The sequence below is a fragment of the Mustela lutreola genome, chromosome 14 (genome assembly GCF_030435805.1).
Source record: "Mustela lutreola isolate mMusLut2 chromosome 14, mMusLut2.pri, whole genome shotgun sequence".
Taxonomy (NCBI): Eukaryota; Metazoa; Chordata; class Mammalia; order Carnivora; family Mustelidae; genus Mustela; species Mustela lutreola.
In genome coordinates, this window is record NC_081303.1 from 37,035,039 (window position 1) to 37,055,284 (window position 20,246).

Below are 20,246 nucleotides of genomic sequence, written 5' to 3' on the forward strand. Positions count from 1 at the left end.
TAAAATCGAATAGACACATAATACATTCATACATATTAAAATATGCTTAACACTTACTAAGCAGGTATTATGTTCTAAGCACTGTGCTTAGGTTTGAAAGCAAGTTGCAGTAAAGAATGAGTTGTTTCAGTTATGGTACATGTAATTTGCAGCACAGTGAAGCATACATACAGGAATGGTCACTTTGTTGAGAACATGCGAAGGGAGGGTCATGAACAACCTCATAGACAGGATGGGATACTGAGCCAAGAAGACAAGGAAGGGTAGATGCCCAGTGCATGGTTTGCTCTACTAAGATGTGGCTAGAAGTGGGTGAACACGTGGAAGATGGAACATTAGCATTCATCCAGACTCAGGCTCCCTGAGTGGGAGTATTGAGGATGACCTCCCTAGTGGACCTCGAGCAAGCAGTTAGTCTTACATGAATACATCTGCTTTCCCTTTTACTTCTTCTTCTTCTTCTTTTTTTTTTTTTTTTTTTTTTTTGAGGGGCACTTGGCTGGCTCAGTAGAGTCTGCAACTCTTGATCTCAGCTTTGTGAGTTCAAGCCCCATGGTGGGCATGGAGCCTACTTAATAAAATGCAAAAAATAACTAAAAAATTAAGTTTCTTGAGATTATGTATGCTGCTGTCTATCCTTGAAAGTTAGAAAGGAATGAAGTAATTGAATCAACATGTTCAGTCTCTCCCAGTGGAGGAAGTGAACTAGTGATGTGCATAGTAGGATTTAAGTAGCATATTCCTCCTCTTTTGTAACATTCTGTTGCTGAACAATTGAATAAGTAAACGTGGCTCTCTTTGCCCATCTTCTCAGACTATTTGCCTAGCAAGGGAATAGATCCACCTTAAAATGGGGCTTATAGGGTGCCCAGGGGCTCAATTGTTAAGTGTCAGCCTTTAGCTCAGGTTGTGACCCTGGGGTCCTGGGATCAAGCCCTTAGCGAGGAGCCTGCTTTTCCTCTCTTCCCCCACCCCCGCTTGTGTTCCTGCTCTCACTGTCTCTCTCTCTCTGTCAGATAAATAGTAATAAAAAAAAATTTTTTTAAATGGGGCTTACAATTTTCTGATAATGATTTGTGGCCCCCGCCCCGGTACATACAAACATCACATGGCAGAGGCTATCATGTTTTAAATTGTAAAATATACAGCATGGAAGATTGACCATTGTACCCACATCTGAGCGTACAGTTTGGTGGCGTGATGTTCACTCCTCTTGGTGTGCAGCCGTCAGTGCTATTCATCTTCCTCCTATGCTGAAACCAAACCTGTGAAACAGGCTCAGTTTGTCTTTCCTTAGTCCCTGGCAACCTTCAATCTACCTTTTTTTCTCTTCTTTTTAGTGAATTTGATTACTATAGGTATTTCAAATAAGTGGAGTCAGAAAATATTTGTCAGCTTGTGTTTGGCATAATGTCTTTAGGTGGTCATCGTATTAAATTTCCAGTTTGGGAATTGGTGGATGAGGTAATACAGACAGAGCTTCTCTCTGAGAACCAACACTATCGGATGGAATAATCCTAAGAATAAAGTGTTTGGAGATCCTGGTGACAGAAGAATTATGGGTCCATGATCTGAAAGGAGAGAACCAGAGAAGTGCGCCCAGCTTTGGGCCTCTATTTACCTAGAGGCACGTCTCAGTTTTGAAAGAGGGGACTGAGCAGAGCGTTCGGCTGACTTCTGGGACTAGCAGAACAAGCACTGGGAGTTAGAGCCTGCTCATGGCGGAGGACTTTCTTGCTAATCCCCGGGCCATGATTTGGGACCCTGAAGCCCCATCCCCTGGGAAGAGGTTTGCCTCAGAATGAGGCTGGTCTTTATGGGAACTGATATCCAGCCTCTAATCACTTCATTCATTCTGGGATTGACTTGATTTCAGATTGCTAATTTTCCTAGCTGCTTGCCAGAAGCAAATGTGACTCTTCCTGGAAAAATAGAGCATCACTGTAGGCTTCACGATTTCCATATAATTGTCCACACATGGTGTCTGGCGTGAGGAGGCGAGACAAGTGGTAACAGAACAGACCCACCAGGAATCCAGAATTGACTTTAGAGTAACTATGCCCGATATATTCTAGGAAGTATCATGAGGGTGAGAATTTCAGCAGAGAATAGAAACTTGACAAAAGAACCACATGGAAATTTCAAGAATTGAAAGCTCGGTGCTGTTAACTGTTCAGTGGTGGGTTTTCCAGCCAACTAAAGAGAAGCAGTAAAGGGAATATAGGTCAGACGAAAATATTCAGGGGCACCTGGGTGGCATGCTTGGCTCAGCTTGTGATCTGGAGGTTGTGAGCTGGAGCCCTGCATCAGGCTCTGTGCTGCAGGTGCCACCTGCTTAGGATTCGCTCTCTCCCATTGTCCCCCACCCAAAAAAGAGGAAGAACATATTCAGACTGAAACTAAGAAATTCTGAGAGAGGAAAAATATGGATGCATTAAAAAACATAGGGAAACAAAAACTAACCCCAGAAGGTACATGTACCCAGATGTTTATTGCAGTAGTATTTACAGTAGCCAAAACGTGGAAGTAACAACCCAAGTGTTTGCTGATAGACGAATGGATAAGGAAGATGGGGTGTATGTACACAGTAGAGTATTACTCAGCCATAAGAGGAATATGAAACCTTGTCATTGGTAACAACATGGATGGATCTGGAGGTTATAACACTAAACAAAATAAAAGACAAATACTGTATACTTTCACTTACATGTGGAGTCTAAACAAACGAACAAACAAAACGGGAATAGACTCATAAATCCAGAGAATAAATGGGGCATTGCTTAGGGAGGAGGGATTGGTAGGTGGTGGTGAAAGAGGTGAAGGGGATTAAGAGAAAAAAGAGCCATAGTGGGGGTGCCTGGGTGGCTCAGTTGGTTAGGCGACTGTTTTTGGCTCACGTCGTGATCCTGGAGTCCTGGGATCAAGTCCTGCATCAGGTTCCCTGTGTGGCAGGGAGTCTGCTTCTCCCTCTGACCCTCCCCGTTGTCATGTGCGCGTGTGCTCTCTCTCTCTCTCAAATAAAATCCTTTAAAAAAGAGAGAGAGGGCGCCTGGGTGGCTCAGTGGGTTAAGCCGCTGCCTTCGGCTCAGGTCATGATCTCAGGGTCCTGGGATCGAGTCCCGCATCGGGCTCTCTGCTCAGCAGGGAGCCTGCTTCCTCCTCTCTCTCTCTCTCTGCCTGAGTCTCTGCCTACTTGTGATCTCTCTCTGTCAAATAAATAAATAAAATCTTTAAAAAAAAAAAAAAAAAAAAAAAAAAAAAAAAAAAAAAAAAAAGAGAGAGAGACATAGTGGACATAGTAAAAAGTATAATATATATGTAATTAGAGGCCCGGGGAGAGGAGAGAATAGGGCAGAAGAAAAACTGAGGAGGTAATGAAAAAGAATTTTCAGAAATTAATAATAGAACATCCGCTTAGAAATGCTGTAAACCTTAAGTGAGCTAGAGATACAGAGAAGACCATGCATAAACCCATCATACAGAATCATCATAAGCTAAGTGCAGTGTGAGACCCGCAAGCGGCCAGTGGAGACAAAACAGCTTGAAGATGCTGCAGCAGACAGCTGACTTCTCAGTAGAAGTATCAAAACCCAAGAAGGCAGTTGGTTTGAAAGAAACAATGACCTATGTAATAAAAATCCTCTTCGAAAATGAGGGTGAATTACAGACATTCTCTGACAGACAAAAGGAGAGAATTCATCACGAGATCTGCATTGAAAGGAACTGAAATTCTGCAGTGTTGCAGAAACGATCAGAAATGGGCCCAACAGAAGCGTGGAAAGGGCAAAAGGATTAAAAAGTAGCAGCAGGTGTAAATATGGGCAAATCCCAGTGGTCATCTGTTTTATAAAAGTACCAGTGAGGTGCTGATGCTTGCCAGACTCTCTAAGGCAGTGAAAGCTTGTATAACTAGCAAGCTAGTGGAAGGGTAATAATAAATAGTAACACTCTAAAAGAAGGTGGGATGGGTTTAGACCTAAATTCGTATGTAATTTACGTGAAACTAATAAATGGACTGAACCCTCCAGTGAAAAGCATAGAGAGGCAGATTGTGTAATCATGCAGAATTAATAGTCTGCATATAAAACTGTAGCTGCACATAGAGAATTGAGGCTAGCCACGGCAACAGTGAGGAACAATAGAGTGAGGACGACATACTCCAGTGGCAGCCAAGGCTCAGGATAGAGCAACGTAATTAAGACACTGATGGTGGCTCAAAGTTAGGCATATTGACCAGCAGAACAAAAACAGCCATCTAGATGCTTGATTTATGAAAAAAGTAAGCCTGCGGCACAGTTAATAGATAGTGCTGGATTGATTGGATGGCCATAAAGAAATGAAAAGGAAACTTGAGCCTTATTTCACACCAGAGGCTAAACTTTCTGGGTGGATTGGAGATGTAACTATGAAAGTAAAACAGTAAAGCTCCTAAAATAATAAGGTAATATTTTCATGGTCTTGGAATTGAGAAGCACTTTTAAAACAAGTTAGAAAAAGCATTAATCATGAAAGGAAAAGATTGCTACTTTGGACTTGAATAAAAGTTATGAACTTGGCATTCATTAGAAGACACTATTCAGGGAGTGACGAGGCAGGCTGCACCCTGGGGGAAGCTATTTGCAGCCTGGATAACCCAGGGTGAGGTCCCATCTAGAATGCATAAAGGACTCTTCAGATCAATAGAGAAAAAGATGGACAGCTCAGTAGAAAAACGGCAAGAGATGTAGTTTAAGCAGGTGTGCATTGAAGAAGGTAATCCATGCAGCTGTTAGAACACGAATCAGTACTATATCTCATAATCAGGGATATGCAGATTAGAAACAGGATGGTGTGGTATTCATACCTACCAGAAGTGCTCAGATAAAGATGGACCGTTCAGTTGTAATGTTGTGTGTGTGCTCACACAAGCTGTTGTACGCTGCCATGGAAGCAGAGATTGATAGAATGGATCTGCAGGGCTGCTGGGAGCTGTTTGCTGAAGCTGAGCATGTCTTTGGCCATGATAGCGCCACTCCTGGGTATACGGCCAGCAGAAGGGGTGCCCATGGGTAGCAGAAGACATTAAGTAGGATGTTCATAACATCACTCATTTAATAGCCCCAAACCGCAAGTAATGCAAATGTTCATGAATGGGAGGATGGGGAAATAAGCGTGGTTGATAAGATGGAACACTGCAGAGAGTGATAAAGAAGAAACCAGAGGTGGGGCGCCTGGGTGGCTCCGTTGGTGAAGCGCCTGCCTTCGGCTCACGTCATCATCCTGGGGTCCTGGGATCGAGCCCCGCATCGGGCTCCCTCCTCAGTAGGGAATCTGTTTCTCCCTCTCCCTCTGCCTGCCTCTCTCCCTGCTTGTGCGGTCTCTATTAAATAAATAAAATTAAATCTTTAAAGAAAAAAAAAGAATAAATCGGAGCTGCATGCAACAGAGAGCTTATTCCCGTAAACAGTGGTGAGGGACAGAGAGCAGGCATGTGACATACATACCGCGTAGCTCTGCTTATTACATAAATGCAGAAGCCTGCAAGACTGATCTGTGAGTCTGGAACTGTGGTTAGTACCTTTGGGGAGGTGGAGTAGTTACAAAGGAAGTTTCTGGTGTTAACATTCCTTTTTCTTGATCACGATTCTGGCTGCCTTCACTGCTTATGTTTCATATGCTTTCTGAATGTGTAATACTTAAATGAGCTTGTTAAAATGTATTTAATGAGGGTGGCGATTTTTTTTGTTGTTGTTCTGCCGACTTAACTATTTTAAGGCAGACCTTTGTAACATCAGACAGCTTACCTTCTATCAGACTGTGACTTCTGTGGACTGATGTTACCTGAGAGAATGATTTTTAACCTTTTTTTTTTTCTTTTTGGTCAAGGCCCACAAGGACCAGGTTTGAATGAGAACACTCAGTCAGGGTCCGTTGATTCTTCTGAATATCAGTTTGACTCTGTGGGGCATCCGTATCTTTCAGGTGGTGATAAATTGTGCCATCCCCAAGGGGTTGAAGTACAATCAGGCTACACAGACCTTCCACCAGTGGCGAGATGCTCGACAGGTGTATGGCCTCAACTTTGGCAGCAAGGAGGATGCCAATGTCTTCGCAAGTGCCATGATGCACGCCTTAGAGGTGTTGAATTCCCAGGAAACAGGTACGGTGTCCGGGTTTCCTTGTTTTCGCCAAGTGCCGTGTATATGTGTGTGTAAAATGTATTTGAAGTAATTCTCGAATTTCTGTTGTTCTCTACAGAAATGTAAGCTTTGGCTTGTTGATGATAAGCATACGGTCTAGAGGGATGATCTCATGATACTGGGTAGTCAGTCAGTTTTTAACTGCTTCGAAGGTAGTTCTGCTCTTCCTCCTCTAGAACCTCAGCCTTTGTTGCGTGGTGTGAGGCTCAGAGAACATGCAGTGGAGATAAATTATGGGTGTTTATCATCTCGCCCTTGTACGAAGAAACGCATGTTTTCTGAAACACGTGTTTTAAGTCACTGCTGAGCCTGTGAACTTCAAGTAGGACTGGATTTCCTTCATCCTCATTTGTGAGAACTGGATTCTGAAAGTTGTTTCAAGATTTTAGGAGCGCCCTCAGGTGGTGCGAGCCATGAATTGCCTCTGCTCTGACACGGTGTGGTGGTTAAAAAAAGAGAAGCAGAAATGATTCCCTGAAAACACAGGATTTAAATCTGTGTATGTATCAGAGATGAACTGTATTTTAGTTTTGGTTCACAAAATTGAAAACAAATACGCCAGTGTGTGGTGAACTCTTTAGGGAGAGAGATTTTATATTCTAAAAATCGGTTCTATGTAAAATAATGTAAATATGATCTCTCTTGCTTTTGTTGTGTGCTTAGTAGTGATGTTGAATATACAAATGTGCCTTAAGAAAAATGTATTTATATATTTTAAGAGGAGAGACAGATTCATTTTTGATACCTTGTTAAGGTGTAGAGTTTCAAAACCTGTTATCGAGATGTTAAATTTTATTTATACCATGTCTTATTCTAAGAAGGGTTGAAGGCTTAGTCTATTTCAGACATGAATTACAGAGTAAGAAGACATATGGGAATCTTGCCAAAACCACCTTTTTATGCCTGTAGTTGGTTTATATGAGCTCTTTTGAGGAAATGAAGATTTCTGTAAAGAATTGGTACATAGCTCTTATATCTTCTCTGTCTTGAGAAGCCTCAGGAGTTCCTGGTTCATCTGTAAGTGCAGAGCCTAGAGAAGCCCTGGGATGTGCATGTCTCAGGTATAGATTGTCTGAGTGCCCCCATGCCCGTCTCTTGTCTGCCTTTTGCTGCAGGGGTAGAATGTCCCCTTTGTTGTGGTCTCACTGTAGCAGAGAGACTAGAATTGTGGCTCAGTATCCCTACAGGGAGGTCAGCTGCACACCAAATGATGAAAGGCCCAAAGTGTAGAGGGTGTATATATGTGTATATATGACACTGACTTTTGGCTTCCCCATGTTTGAAACAAACTAGCATTTTTATTTCTGAACCTTCAAAAGAGTGTCCCTGGATTTTAGGAACTAAATGTTACTAACGTGGTTAAAATGATTGTTTATCATTTTGTCATTGATTTGTTTTTACCCAGTGGAAAGGATTGCTTTTATCCTGTGTAGTCCTACAGTTTGCTTTCAGAATGCAAATGCTCATGTTTTTCCTTCTGATCTCCATCTTTTGAAATCAATGAGTCTTAGTGTGGAGAAACGCTGTTACATTCTCTTGTAGTTTCCACATTCTAGAAAGTTTGGCAAGTGGGGAAATTTCGCCCATCATCTCACTAGCCATGAACATTTGGTAAGGCAGAAAAATGTAACAGATTCTTCTTAGATGATCTTGACATTTGTTCTCTTCTGTGTTACAGCCTGGGCCTGTCATGCGGGGCTGAGGGGAGGGGGATAGTGGTGGAACAGGTGGGCCTGGCTTAACCGGCTCCCTGCAGAGAGGATTTGGTTTCCTCAGAGAAGACAAAGCCTGGGAGAGGGTTTATTTAGAAAATGACTTCTCATAAATTACTGTAGTAAACTGATTTCTGATCTTTGATGGCATTAACTGACTTGGAAGTGGAGGCACAGGAGGAGGCAGACGCTGAGAATCAGAAGGCTACAGTTTTCTCTGTAGTTCTGCACAGTAGGATACATGTGTCTCCAGTCCCTGGGGTTATTTAGTGGGCCTGTCCCATCCACCTAAACAAACGTACCCGGTAATGTCACCTCTCATCTTGAGCGTGCCTTCCCCTTCCACAGCTGTTTGCTTCAGGCTCACAGCCAGCTCCTTACTGAAATCATCTTTTGTCTTCCTGCCAAAACCACGTTGGGAAAGCCTAACTTGTGTGTCCCCTCCCTAAGCAAACAATATACCCAGTGAACCTCTGATCAGAAACAGCAGAAACAAACATTCCTAAAGCTGAAGTGACTGCAGACATAAGTCTTTCCTGCTGCTTAATGATTTGCCACGTTGTAAAACCATTTTCCAATATTGAATAGTTCTGTTCATTTTGTTTTGTTGTTGTTGTTTTTTTTTAAGCTGCTAATAGCAGTATTATCCATGAATGTTGGTTTATCCTTCTGAGTGATTTTTAGGTTTTTAAAGTCACGCACACCTTTATTCAGACAGAATCTTCTTGAGAACCTCAACATCTTCACATGCAAAACCGTGGCGCCACTCTGACTGTTGGGGGCTCAGAGCCCAAGCCGCCCAGGCAGCATGCGGCTCTCCAGAGCAGGGGCTGAAGGTACTAGCCCGTCTGTTTTGCCAAAACCCATAACCCATAATCGCTTGGTTCTCCCTTCACCTCTCCCTTGTCCCTGAGTTCTCTAAATCCTCAAACATTTTTTAAATGAAGAAAAAACTACTTTCTTTGGGGCTATTCATACTGACCTTCATAAGGTACTCTGTGTGTGTGTGTGTGTGATATTTCCATCTCTTTTATGAAAAGGGAGGGTGGCAGGAATGTTTTCCTTTATTTTGTTTTTAACTTGGTGTGCAATTATCTAATATACTGGAAAGTACAGGAGGTGCTAAATACAGCTAGTTATATTTGGAATTTAAAACGACAAATCACATGTTCTAACGTTTTTTAAAGAGAGTTGAATTAGCCTTCCTTCTTCTGTACCAAATGCTACAGTGTATCTCTTCCCTTTTTCTAATGATAGACTCGATTTTTAAATTTAAATGCTTACATTCGGATGGCATTATCCAGACTGATATTTTTTATTTCTGTGTTGTTAAGTATATTTATAACAGTTTTGCAGATAAATAGTTGTGGATTATATAAAATGTAAAGTTAGTCTTGTGATGATTAGTGGAGGTAAATTTGCACAGTTTTTTTTTGAGAAAGGTTGAGGATATTTGAAAATAGGAAATAATTTTTAAAATTCTCTTTTAAAAAGAAAAATTATAAGCATAGCCAGTAAGTGTATTCGACTTTTGTTCTTCTTGACCAAGATTAAGCATATTTTTATAGAGGGAAAACCTTAAAATATTTTACCATTAGCTAAGACTGCTTTTGCTACATTTATTTTATAGCTATAAGATATATTTTATAGCTTGAAGAAGAGAACACAATGTGATTCTCATGTTTAAATTTTTCTTTAGATTTTAAAAATATTATTATATAGAGAGTCCATTAACTACTCTTACTGGAAATTTGGTCTGATATACCTTCAGTATGAGCATTTATATGAATTTATCTCTGCATTTTTCAATCTTTTGGAGATCTGTTTTAGAATGAATTGGATTTTAGAAATCTCAAAAAGTTCCTAGAAATATCTTAAGTTAATAGTGACATTTATTTTTCAGTCCTGCAGATCGCATGTTTCATGGGACCAATATTGAGGTCCTATCACAGATGCCATCCAGTGTGCTCTGAGCTTAGGCCCTGTGCAGGCGTGGGGAGTGATGCTAACAGGCTGAGGCTGTCCCTTGTCCTCCAGGCTTTCAGCAGGGCTGGGGCACTGGAAACAAGATCAGCACATTAGGATACAGTGTGTGGGATGCCATGAGTGAGGTGTGCACCAAGGACTGGGGAGTACCGAAGAAAACTCTGGGGTCCGAGGGAGATTCGAACAGCAGATGATGCTGGAGGTATGATTTGAAGAATGTGTAGGCCTCAGCCGTGGTAGGAGGTCTGAGGGGCCATTGGGAAACAATGGGAAACAACTGAGAGGCAGTGTTGTGGCCTAGGTGTGAGAATTTACAGAGGAGAGAGATCTGAGAGAGAAAGCAGGGAAGGCCGGGAGGGGCCTGTGTCCCGCTGAGGGCTGTGCGTGGCAAGGCGCCGGATCTGCCGGGTCGGGGAAATGCCACCTGTGAGGGGGCCAGGAGCACGTTCTGTGAGCAAGTGTGTGCTCTAGCACGGACGTGGTGGGCTGGTTAGCAGGTTAGCATGCGCCCCAGGTCTGGCCTGGTTAGGGTATGCTGTGATGCCACGGTTGAGAAAGGTGGCACCCTGAAATGGAACCATCATGGAAGAAGAGGACCAGAGAGATGAGGAGGTGATGCTTTTACTTCTGGCTGCTGTGTCCTCGAGGGTGTTGTTGCATTTTGTCCATAAAGCCTGTCTGAGGCAGGAACGATGATCTGTTTATTAGGTGTCTGCTGTATGCCTGGTCCTTCTTAGGCATGCATATCACTAATGGTCTTTATGATAACCCTGCAGCATTGGGGGTGTCTTCCTCTTAGAAGAGTGAGGCTTACAGAAGGTTATGCGACCTGCCCTGGGGCCCACAGCTAGACCACTGCATAGGATCCCATTTAGGTGGGGGAACCTGTGGGGCTCAGTGGACTAAGGGTCTGCCTTCACTCAGGTCATGATCCTGGGGTGTTGGGATCGAGTCCTGCATTGGGCTGCTTGCTTGGCAGGGAGCTTGCTTCTCCCTCTGCCTGTCTTTCCCCTTGTGTGTGCGTGTGTGCGCGCTCTCTCTCTTTCTCTGTCAAATAAATAAAATTTAAAAAAAAATCGCATTTAGGATCTCTGTCGGTGACCTGTGATGGGCAGGCCAGGAAGGAGGCAGGGGTGCTGTGAGGTGATTACAGACATGTCCCTCCAGCCACTGAGCACCATCTAGGCCACCGGCAAAAATGGTGTTAGCCAGAGGAGGAGAGGGGCGGTTGTGGTTCTGGGCCCTGGGTCACGGGTTTGATTCTGGACATGCTACATTTGGAGCACTTTATTAAGGCCTTCATAAAATCCTATGAGATCGGACCTTGAAAGAATCCCAGAGCTTGTCTTTTGGACAGTAATTTTCACTGAGTTTTCCCCAATCAACTTACCTTACTAAAGTCCTCTTTCGAGACAGACAGTGTTAGCTGCTCCTCAGGATGCAGTGAGTAACAGGTTTGGGGGTCGGGGGGGTCAGGTGGGTGGGACAGGCTTTCCGTGGGTCCGGTCACGTCCTGCTTTTATCCTTACCTCTTCCGTACTCTCCCCCACGTGTAGGTTCACAGTCTTCACAGGCACGGGGGCTTGATCTGCTGGAGCTGTGTCTCCAGTGTCCAGTTACAGAGACTGGCAAGACCCTGAGGACTTCCCTTGGGTCATAGCCCCAGAGGGGGAGGCACAGCTGTGGTAAAGGCTGTTTCTCTGCTTTTCAAGTCGGCATCATTGGGGAAAGTCACTTTGGGGCCAGAAAATAGGAAAGAAAAGAGCTTTCATTTACTTTTTGTCTCATGTATTTTAGTAAGATTTCAAGGTCTTTCATTTAGTGGAAAGCACTTGTAATTGGAGTCAGAGCCAGTCTCTTCCTGTGGTGTCCAGGTACCTTCTCTAACTTCTCTAATGCTGTCCTTTCCTGTGGTGGCCGAGTGCCTTCTCTTAACTTCTCTACCACTGTTTCCTTTGGAGACCATGTTAGGAGATCATGCTGGGAATTCAATGAGATGAAGACATTAGTATTACAAAGCTATAAGATGTTGTTTTTGAATGCTAATCTTTATAAACACCTGGAAAATTTTGCAATATGGTTAACTTCCTTCGAGGAAGGACTTTGGTTTTCTTTAGCCTCTTCCTTGTCTTCACTCCCTGGTGAAGACCTGCCTTGTTCCTTTTTTTTTCCTCAGAGGAAGTTAATTCCTCCATCGTTTGGGTGCATCTGAATGCACTCAGATCTCCTGTCCAGGGGTTCTTATCTTGGAGGGGAGAGAAGACACACCCATCGTCCCTGAAAGAAGGCCCCGGCTGAGGCAGAGATGAAGTCCTGTCTGAAGGGGAATGAGGTGTCTGCAGAGGGGCCGCTGAGCAGGTGTTGATGAGGTGGCTTTTGGAGCTGATTTAGGAAGGTAAATGAAGTGTAGGCACAAGGAGCTGGGAGATGGCAGAACGGGAGGGGAAGGAGTGAGCCCTGTTTGCCTGTTTTGTCCTTTGGGGACAAAGTCAGAAGCTAGGTCTGATCAAGAAGGGCCTTTGGGAGACACGGAGTTAGTGGAGTTTTTGAGCAGGAGGCGCGAGGGGAAAGAAGCTGTACTTAAGAAAGTGGCAGTGGTTTGAAAAGGGAGCTCCTCGAGGCGAGGGGGACAAGCATGAGATGCCTCGTGGAGACAGAAATCACGAGAACAGAGGGGAAATTGAGACGGGAGCATGACAACAGTGAGTCAGGTGAGTGCACGGGAAGCCAATACTCTAGTGCTTCACCCCCTTAGGTGCCTGTTTTCCTTGAGAAGGACTTCTGGCTGCCCATTTTACAGGACCTTGGCAGAGCTCTGCGGGCGAGGACGTCGTCTGTGGGAGACGTGGTATGACCGTTAGCTTTGGACTGAAAATATAGTTCAACATAAAGTCGATTTTTACTGTGAATCTGAGTCCAGGTTTCAGAAAGGAAGGTACATAGACAGTTTTGTCTTCAGGCAAAGAAACTATTAATTTTTTCTACAGACTTGAAAATGAAATTAGAGAGCAAATGTGTTCAGCCCCAACATTTTTGAAGATTTACTTATTTATTAGAGAGAGGGGGAGAGGGAGAGAATCTCAAGCAGACTCCCTGCTGAGCACAGCCCAACGTGGGGCCCAATCCCAGGATCATGACTTGGTTTGGGCTCAACAGACTGAGCCATCGGGTGCCCCAGTTCAGTAACTTACTGACAGAGTTAACATGAGTATAACATGAATAGGAAGATGATTTCTTTCATGTTAGAATAGTGATTTTCAGTTTGTTACCCACAAGTCTACCACACAACAAGTAGTTGTGAGATGATCTCCCTCGGTTTGGAAAGCTGACCGAACAGTACACCATACATTCTAGTGATAGGTGATGTTACACCACTAACTCAAATACTAAGTTTTTTTACTTGGGACTAAAAATTACCAGCTCTTTGTAGAGATACTCCGCTTAAAACCTATCAGCAATTCTGATCTACTGTTACTGACATTTAAGGAATTTTTGGATCTTTTTGTGATTATGTGATTGTGCCAAGATGCCAATAAGAAAAGTTTAAATAGTCCCAGGACCTGAATTGAAAACAGGACCAGCTGCATGTCTGATTACTTGGGAAAGGTTCTTTGCACAGGCTCACTCCTAATGTCTAGTCCAAGGGAGTTAGTTAAAGTAATAAAAGGGTTTTCAGCTGTGAAACAGGTCAGGAGCTGCTGATTCAGGCTTCTAGTTCCTGTGTCCTACCCATCATACTTCCAAGCCTTAGTTTCCCACCCATGTCTCTCCCTTTCTCAGCTGGGCTTCCAGGGGGCACTGAGCGCTTCTGGAAAGTGACCTGGGTGATGGATCTCTGTTCTCCCCAGGATGGAGCATAGGCATCATTACTTTTAGTGGCTACACCAGACCCAGATTCCCTTGGAAGGCTGCCTCTCGCTGGTTCTCCCTTGGCCTCACCTGCAAGAGCTATCTTGAAGTTCTGGGACTAGAAAGTGACTGGATTAGTGCCAGTGGTAAACACTGAGGTATTACATCCTTCTCATTTGTTCAGGATAGCTTGATCCTCCAGTATTTGTGGTGAGTCATACTTGGAATTACTCTGTTGCTAGTTCTTGGTCAGGACAGTTTGAATGAGTGGTTTACCTTGTAGCTTCCACTAGTGGTTTGTAGATGCCCTCAGCATCCCCTTGTCATCGGAGGGGTTGATGCCATCCCTGGATTCTGCACTTGATCTTTGGCCAAAAGGCCAAGAAGCAATGCCATCCCTGGATTGTGGTCTCTATCTAACTGCTCTCCATATCTCATTTTCTTTGGGCCAAGCCACCTGCAGCATCAGAAATCTTGAGTTGAAAGCCCTTATTCAGGATTTAAGAAGTGTGCTCCAGGGATCCTTGAGGACCCTCTTCTAGACCCTTCCAGGGAGTCTGTAAGGCTCTCCTTTTTCCTTCTTCTATTTCAGCCAAAGCAAGGTGCTGTAACATACCAAATGCAAAAGCAAATAAAATAATCCAGGTGTATTCACTAAACCAAACATTAAAGAGATTTGTAAAAATATAAATCCATGTCATCCTGATAGTAATATTTTTTATTTGGGAAATAATTTTGTTTTGGAAAAGAATTACTATTTTTAAAATGAATTACTGGAGATTAAAACTGGAAGAATATTGTTTATTTAATACAGCAAATAACAGCAGCTATGACTCACCTTTACAAGAGCTGTTCAGGGTCTTTAATAATGTTTAAGAGTATGAGGGGGCCGGGACCAGAATCTTTGAGGATGACTGCCCTCCTTAATCATCAGGAGCACTGTTGACTGAGGAGAGAATTTCCAATGGCTTTTATCCTCTCCAGGCAGCCTAGCAAAGAGCTCTTGTCTTCTTAATGGCTGACAATTGAGGTTCCATATTTTCTATCTCTTTAAGACTCTGTGTCTTTAAGATAAGCCTAGCTTTGCTTACAACAGAGGAGCCTTTCTTCTGTCATTATTCTTCCCTCTATTCTGCGTCTTCTGTCCTCCCCATCAGGATGACTCCCAGGCTGGGCCTGTCCTGTGGTGGGCAGACTGCAGACCTCACTCCTGTCCGGATTGTCACCACCTGTCAGCAGGAGAGAGAATGGGGGTCTGTTTCCTGCTGCAGGTTTAAAAATTGCCCAGCAATAGATTTGGAACCATCTTCTCTCCAACACTAATAACCCCTGTGGCTGTGTGAGCTCTGCCTCTTAGAAGTTCAGGTTCTGGTTTCTCATTGGTACGTTTGTGACTTCTCTTGTGATTTCCACTGTGATGTTCTAATAGTTGAATTACATGTTTCTATAATCCGGAGATAATGATTTGTAATAAATGTACTTGAAAATATTTGCTGCTAGACTTTGATGTTCCAGATGGCTAGCTGTTTGGGGAAAGCACTTAAGTGTGGCTGTGACTCAGGTCTGACACTGCATTGTTCATGGGCGTGGCGGCGTTAGTCTTACCGTGCAGACTTGGAGCTGGTCCCGCTGCAGAAGGATGTGACCGAATAACTACAAGAGACAAGATTTTTCTGTTGAATCTGCATGTCATAGTCTTATGGAAGGTGCCCGTGGCCTGAAGTTTGTTGTCAGACACGCTCTTCTCTCTGCCTGTCATTCTTGTTTCTCTGCTTCTCTGGTGGCGGGACCTCTTGTCAGGTCTGACTCAGGTCTGGCTGGGGATGATGTTTCTCAGCTTACTTTACAGACAGTTTAAAATTTAATGAGTGGCGCTGCCGTGATCTGGGATGTCATCCTCGATTATTTGCACACTTTACCTCAGCAGAGTGGTAATTATATAGTCCCTTTACTTGTATTCCTGAAATTTAGTCCTGTTTGTTGCCCATAAATTGGAGAAGTATTTGCTGGATGTCAGAAATTCTGCTACCTGTTTTGTTAGATTTTTCCATCTTTAAATAAGGATGTAGGGAGTAGGGAGCAGCTCTGATAGAACAGATTCCGCCTTGCTCTTCATTGATGGTGAGAACTGACTTGTAGGACCTACTTCTCTGCTGACACCAGTCACAACATAGGGGCAGCAGAGCTGCCCCGCCATTCTTAGAGCTGGATTTTGGACTGCCCTGTATTGGTCTGTAGGTGAGATGGTGTATTGTGGTTTGTCTGTGTTTGCATTCAGCAAAGAGCTTGCTTACATTGCTGTCTCTGAGTGAACATTGGACATTTCTGTTTCTGTGTTTTAATAGCAAGACAGAAAAATTCTAATCAGTCTCTTTTGGAGATGGTATTAAATAGTAGTATCTTTGAAGTCGGTATTGTATCAAGAACATTGTTTTGTTAACTCCTAGAAAATACCCAAGAGGTAGGTGGGTCTCGTGCTCTAAAGAGGAGAAGCTACAGGTAACTGAATCGTTTACACTCTTAATAAGGTTCTGTGTTACGTGCCATGAGAAAAACAAAAATGAATAATTCAAAATTGTGGACCTTAAGAGGCTGTGAATTCGGTAGAGAAGACAGAAGTCAGAAAGGTCTCCCTGGTAGCGTGTGTCCCACCAGAGGGACAGAGTGGTGATTGTGAGGTAGAATGAACACAGCGAGCTGCTCATGGGAAGACACTGAAAATAGTTCTCATAAGGTAGACCTGCTGTTTCTGTGGGCTTTTGCAATTTCTGAGAAAATTCACACCAGAAAACAAACGGCTTCTGTTTTCTGAAATTTTCGGGAGTATTTGGTTATGACAGTGTTGTTCACGTAGGAAGAAATGCATGGTCTTTACTGTGATAATGCTGTGCTAAACATAAGAATTACCTTTTCTTACTCAGATTTAGAGTCCCTAGTCTTCATATATTTAAGCCTTAGGAGCGTACATCCCAATTTGAGGATGTCAACTGAATGAGTGACATTAATTACCAGGAAGTGGGTCTCTGGTCTCTTTACAAGTACTACTGGAGGGGGAGACCTTGCATTGATGTGGAGCACTGGAGATTTTCACAGTCCTGCTATCGTGGGCACCAGATAGCGTTCTGCTTGCTTTCCATTGTTCTTAGAACAAAGCAGCTCCTTCATGTGGCTCTTGGTCCTTGGGCTCTGGCCCCTCTGGACTGTACATTCAGCAAACAGCCCCCTGCATCCTGGGCCGCGTCTTTTTCTGCTGCTGCTTTCACCACTGAGGAACTTTGTGTTTTCTCAGAACACTTTAAACTTTTAATTTCTGGATTGAATAAATAAATTTGGTAGAACCGAAGTTAGTGACAATGCTAGTCTTTACTAGCAGATTCTCTTGGCACAAACAGATGAAGTTACTCAAAGCATCTCTGCTGACCTATTGCCTGCTAATTTGGACTAAGATGTGATCTATAAACAGCTCTCAAGTGTATTTAATGCAGTAATAGTACCTGGTAGCATTATTTCCATGAGTGGATGTCAGCATGTCTAGAATTCTGTTCGCAGGAAACCATAACTATTTTTCCACTCCAGCGGGATCCATGCTGTTCTTTGGGGAATTCGGCTTGAATGACATCTCCTCATTTGTAAAGAAACACATCTGCTTCCGTTTGCAGAGTGTGGTTCTGTTTTCAAGTATCGTATCCCCCCGAACAGCACAGTGGGGCTGTTCAGGACCGTGGTGATCCCACCTTGTCTGTTAGTGCAGCTTTTATTTTTCTGCCAAAACTTCCCCTCTACTCAGTACAGTATGATTTTGAGTGAGTGTTATCTAGACGTCCCACCGGTGTTTCTTGTGCACTTCACCTTCCTATGAAGAGCAATGGCAGCCGGTGTGTGGAGTGTGGGTTTGCTTACACGCAAGCTCCGGGTAAGCTTGTTAGGAGGGTACATGGTAAGAGGATGCATGGCCAGACTGCCTTTCTCAGGATAGCTCTGGTTTCTGCGGTCCTGCCTCCCTTGAAGGGTTGCTCCTGTGTACTGCCTTCTGATGGCTCTTGGTCCTAAGGACTAAGCAAAGAACTTGCCCTCACCTGAATTTCTTCCGTGTTGGGTAGCGGCTGTGGATGAGGCTGCTTCCTTGTTTTTAAAGAATTCCCTCTTTCCTGGAGGCTCATGGGATCCCAACGTTACAGTCCATTAAAAACTTCAGATACATCCACACCAAGGGTTTTTTGTTTTGTTTTTTTGTTTTTAAATTTAAGACCAGTTTTATTTCCCTGACTTTTGTTTAAATATTTTTGGTCTCATGTATCTCTCCTTTTTAATAAAATTATGTACAGATTGATTTGTTCTCATATTCATCTTACCCATTTGCATCATTTAGATGGATTGAAGTAAAGGTACTTAGATGACCGCTAGCACACAGTATACCTTCTACAAGCTCTTTAATTTGAGTGGATTCTGTGAAAAATCACTTGAGCTAAACAAATATATCAGTTACTCCGTGCCAAGCTGGTTGCTTGCATTAGGATGTGAAAGTGGCACAGATGTTACCTCTGAGCATCTTCAAGTCCAGCGAGGCAGACCCCTAACTCTGAGGAGACAGTACAAGGCCTAACTCCACAGTCACACAGCACATCGCAGGGACCTTGGGCTCCCTCAGGCTGTCCTGGCGTTTCATGGTATTTTCTTCCAGGCTCTTGCTGGTACTGAAGACCCCCGAACCCCCATTTTGTTTGTAAACAACAATGAATTGCTGCTGCTTTTACACCTTACTTTTAGAGGGTGAGTAGTTAAAAGATTCAGATTTAACATGAAAAATGTCTAATGAAGAATGTAGAATAATAGAAACCTAAAGATTAAAATAAATATTAAAAATACAATTTAAGGGGCGCCTGAGTGGCTCAGTGGGTTAAAGCCTCTGCCCTCGGCTGAGGTCATGATCCCGGAGTTCTGGGATCGAGCCCTGCATTGGACACTCTGCTCAGCAGGGAGCCTGCTTCCTCCACTCTCTCTGCCTGCTTCTCTGCCTACTTGTGATCTCTGTCAGATAAATGAATAGAATCTTTAAAATATATATATATATATATATATATATATATATATGTATATATAAAATTTAAAAGGTAAGTATTTAGTGTACAGTTTTCCTGAAAAAGTACTTTATTAACACTTTATTAAGAGTGGAAACCTGTGACACTCATAATTTAAAGTTTCCTTAATTTTTATAAGTTTTATAACATAAACGATCCCCATTTTTAGTGTTATTTGAGTAAATAAACCAATGCTTCATTACCATCACAAACCATCACGTTTGAATAGGCAGCCGAGTTTATGGCCTGCTAACCGCTATTTATTCGTGAGACAGTTTATTTAGAGAGTAATGGGGTGCTTGGGTGGCTCAGTCATTTGAGGCTCTGCCTTCAGCTCAGGTCATGATCTCTAGGTCCTGAGATCGAGTCCCACATCGGGCTCACTGCTCGACCTGAAGCCTGCTTCTCCCTCTGCCTCTGTCCTCCCACCTCCTTACCCCCTCCAGCAGCCCCAGCAGTAAACCCTGCACCACGTGAACAAACCCAGCTTATTTTGTGTTTTATGTATTTAACCAAACTATCCTTTTAATAAGACTTTACCTTTTTTTGAGTTTCAAAAAGTAAATTTTGTGTACCTTCTTTCCAAGTATTATGTGCCTGATGTAGAAGTTGGTAGAAGTTGCTTCCTGGTCTCCATGCTGGGGTAGCTGGATTTCCTGTGCAGAGATGAGAGCCAGGCACTGGGCCCCATGGACAGGGAGCCCGCTGTCCTGGTGTCACTGGGATGAACCATCCCGACGAGCGCATGGGTATTCAGAGGCACCACCTAAGAAACCCCTTCATTGTTGATTCCTGCTGGCAGGGGCCCTGCCACGGACCTTCACACACCAGCTCTTGAGTTTGGAAATGGCATCCTAGCCTTGTAGCCCATCCATACCCTTGGGGTCACCCTGGTGTCATTGTTCGGGTCCCTTCCTTCATCATTTGTGTCCTTTTCTTTGATCTAAGGCCAGAGTCAGGAGGGCCCTCAGCTGGCCAGAGCTTTTGCTAATGGAACTCTGATTTCCACAAATTTTGTTTTTCAGGGGAAGATAAATGGTTTGTTTTGTTTTGTTTTGTTTTTTATGATTAAAAAGTTGTGTGCTTATTTTAAGAATTTAAGCAGTGCAGAAAAACATAAAGAAGAAAGAAAAAAAACAAAATCCTACCACCCAGACATAATCACCTTTTATATTTTCCATAAGGGAAAGGTGATAGGGGTCAAAACACTTTTCAAGTTTGTGTTAAAAACAATTTTGAGATAAAGAACACAAAGCCACCATGGCACTGTATTTTTCCTTTACAGCTTTCTGGAGCTTTTGCACAGCGTTTCCCTGTGTGAGGCGTACGGCCCAGTGGTCGGTGCTTTCACCGGGTTGAGCAGCTGTCCCTGCCGGCAGCCTTAGACAGTTCAGTCACACAGGAAAGCAGTCCCCCAGCTTGGATCCGCCGCCACCACCCCT

At 43.4% G+C, this 20,246-nt stretch overlaps 1 protein-coding gene across 14 annotated transcripts in view; it reads left to right on the forward strand.

The window, feature by feature from the left end:
• Window positions 1-20,246, forward strand: part of ENAH (ENAH actin regulator) — a 129,899-nt gene that overhangs the window by 64,217 nt on the left and 45,436 nt on the right. For all 14 annotated transcript variants that reach the window (XM_059145080.1, XM_059145079.1, XM_059145084.1 and 11 more), the window contains exon 3: window positions 5,962-6,139. In XM_059145080.1, the coding sequence (XP_059001063.1) occupies window positions 5,962-6,139 (178 nt within the window). The remainder of the gene's footprint in view (window positions 1-5,961; window positions 6,140-20,246) is intronic.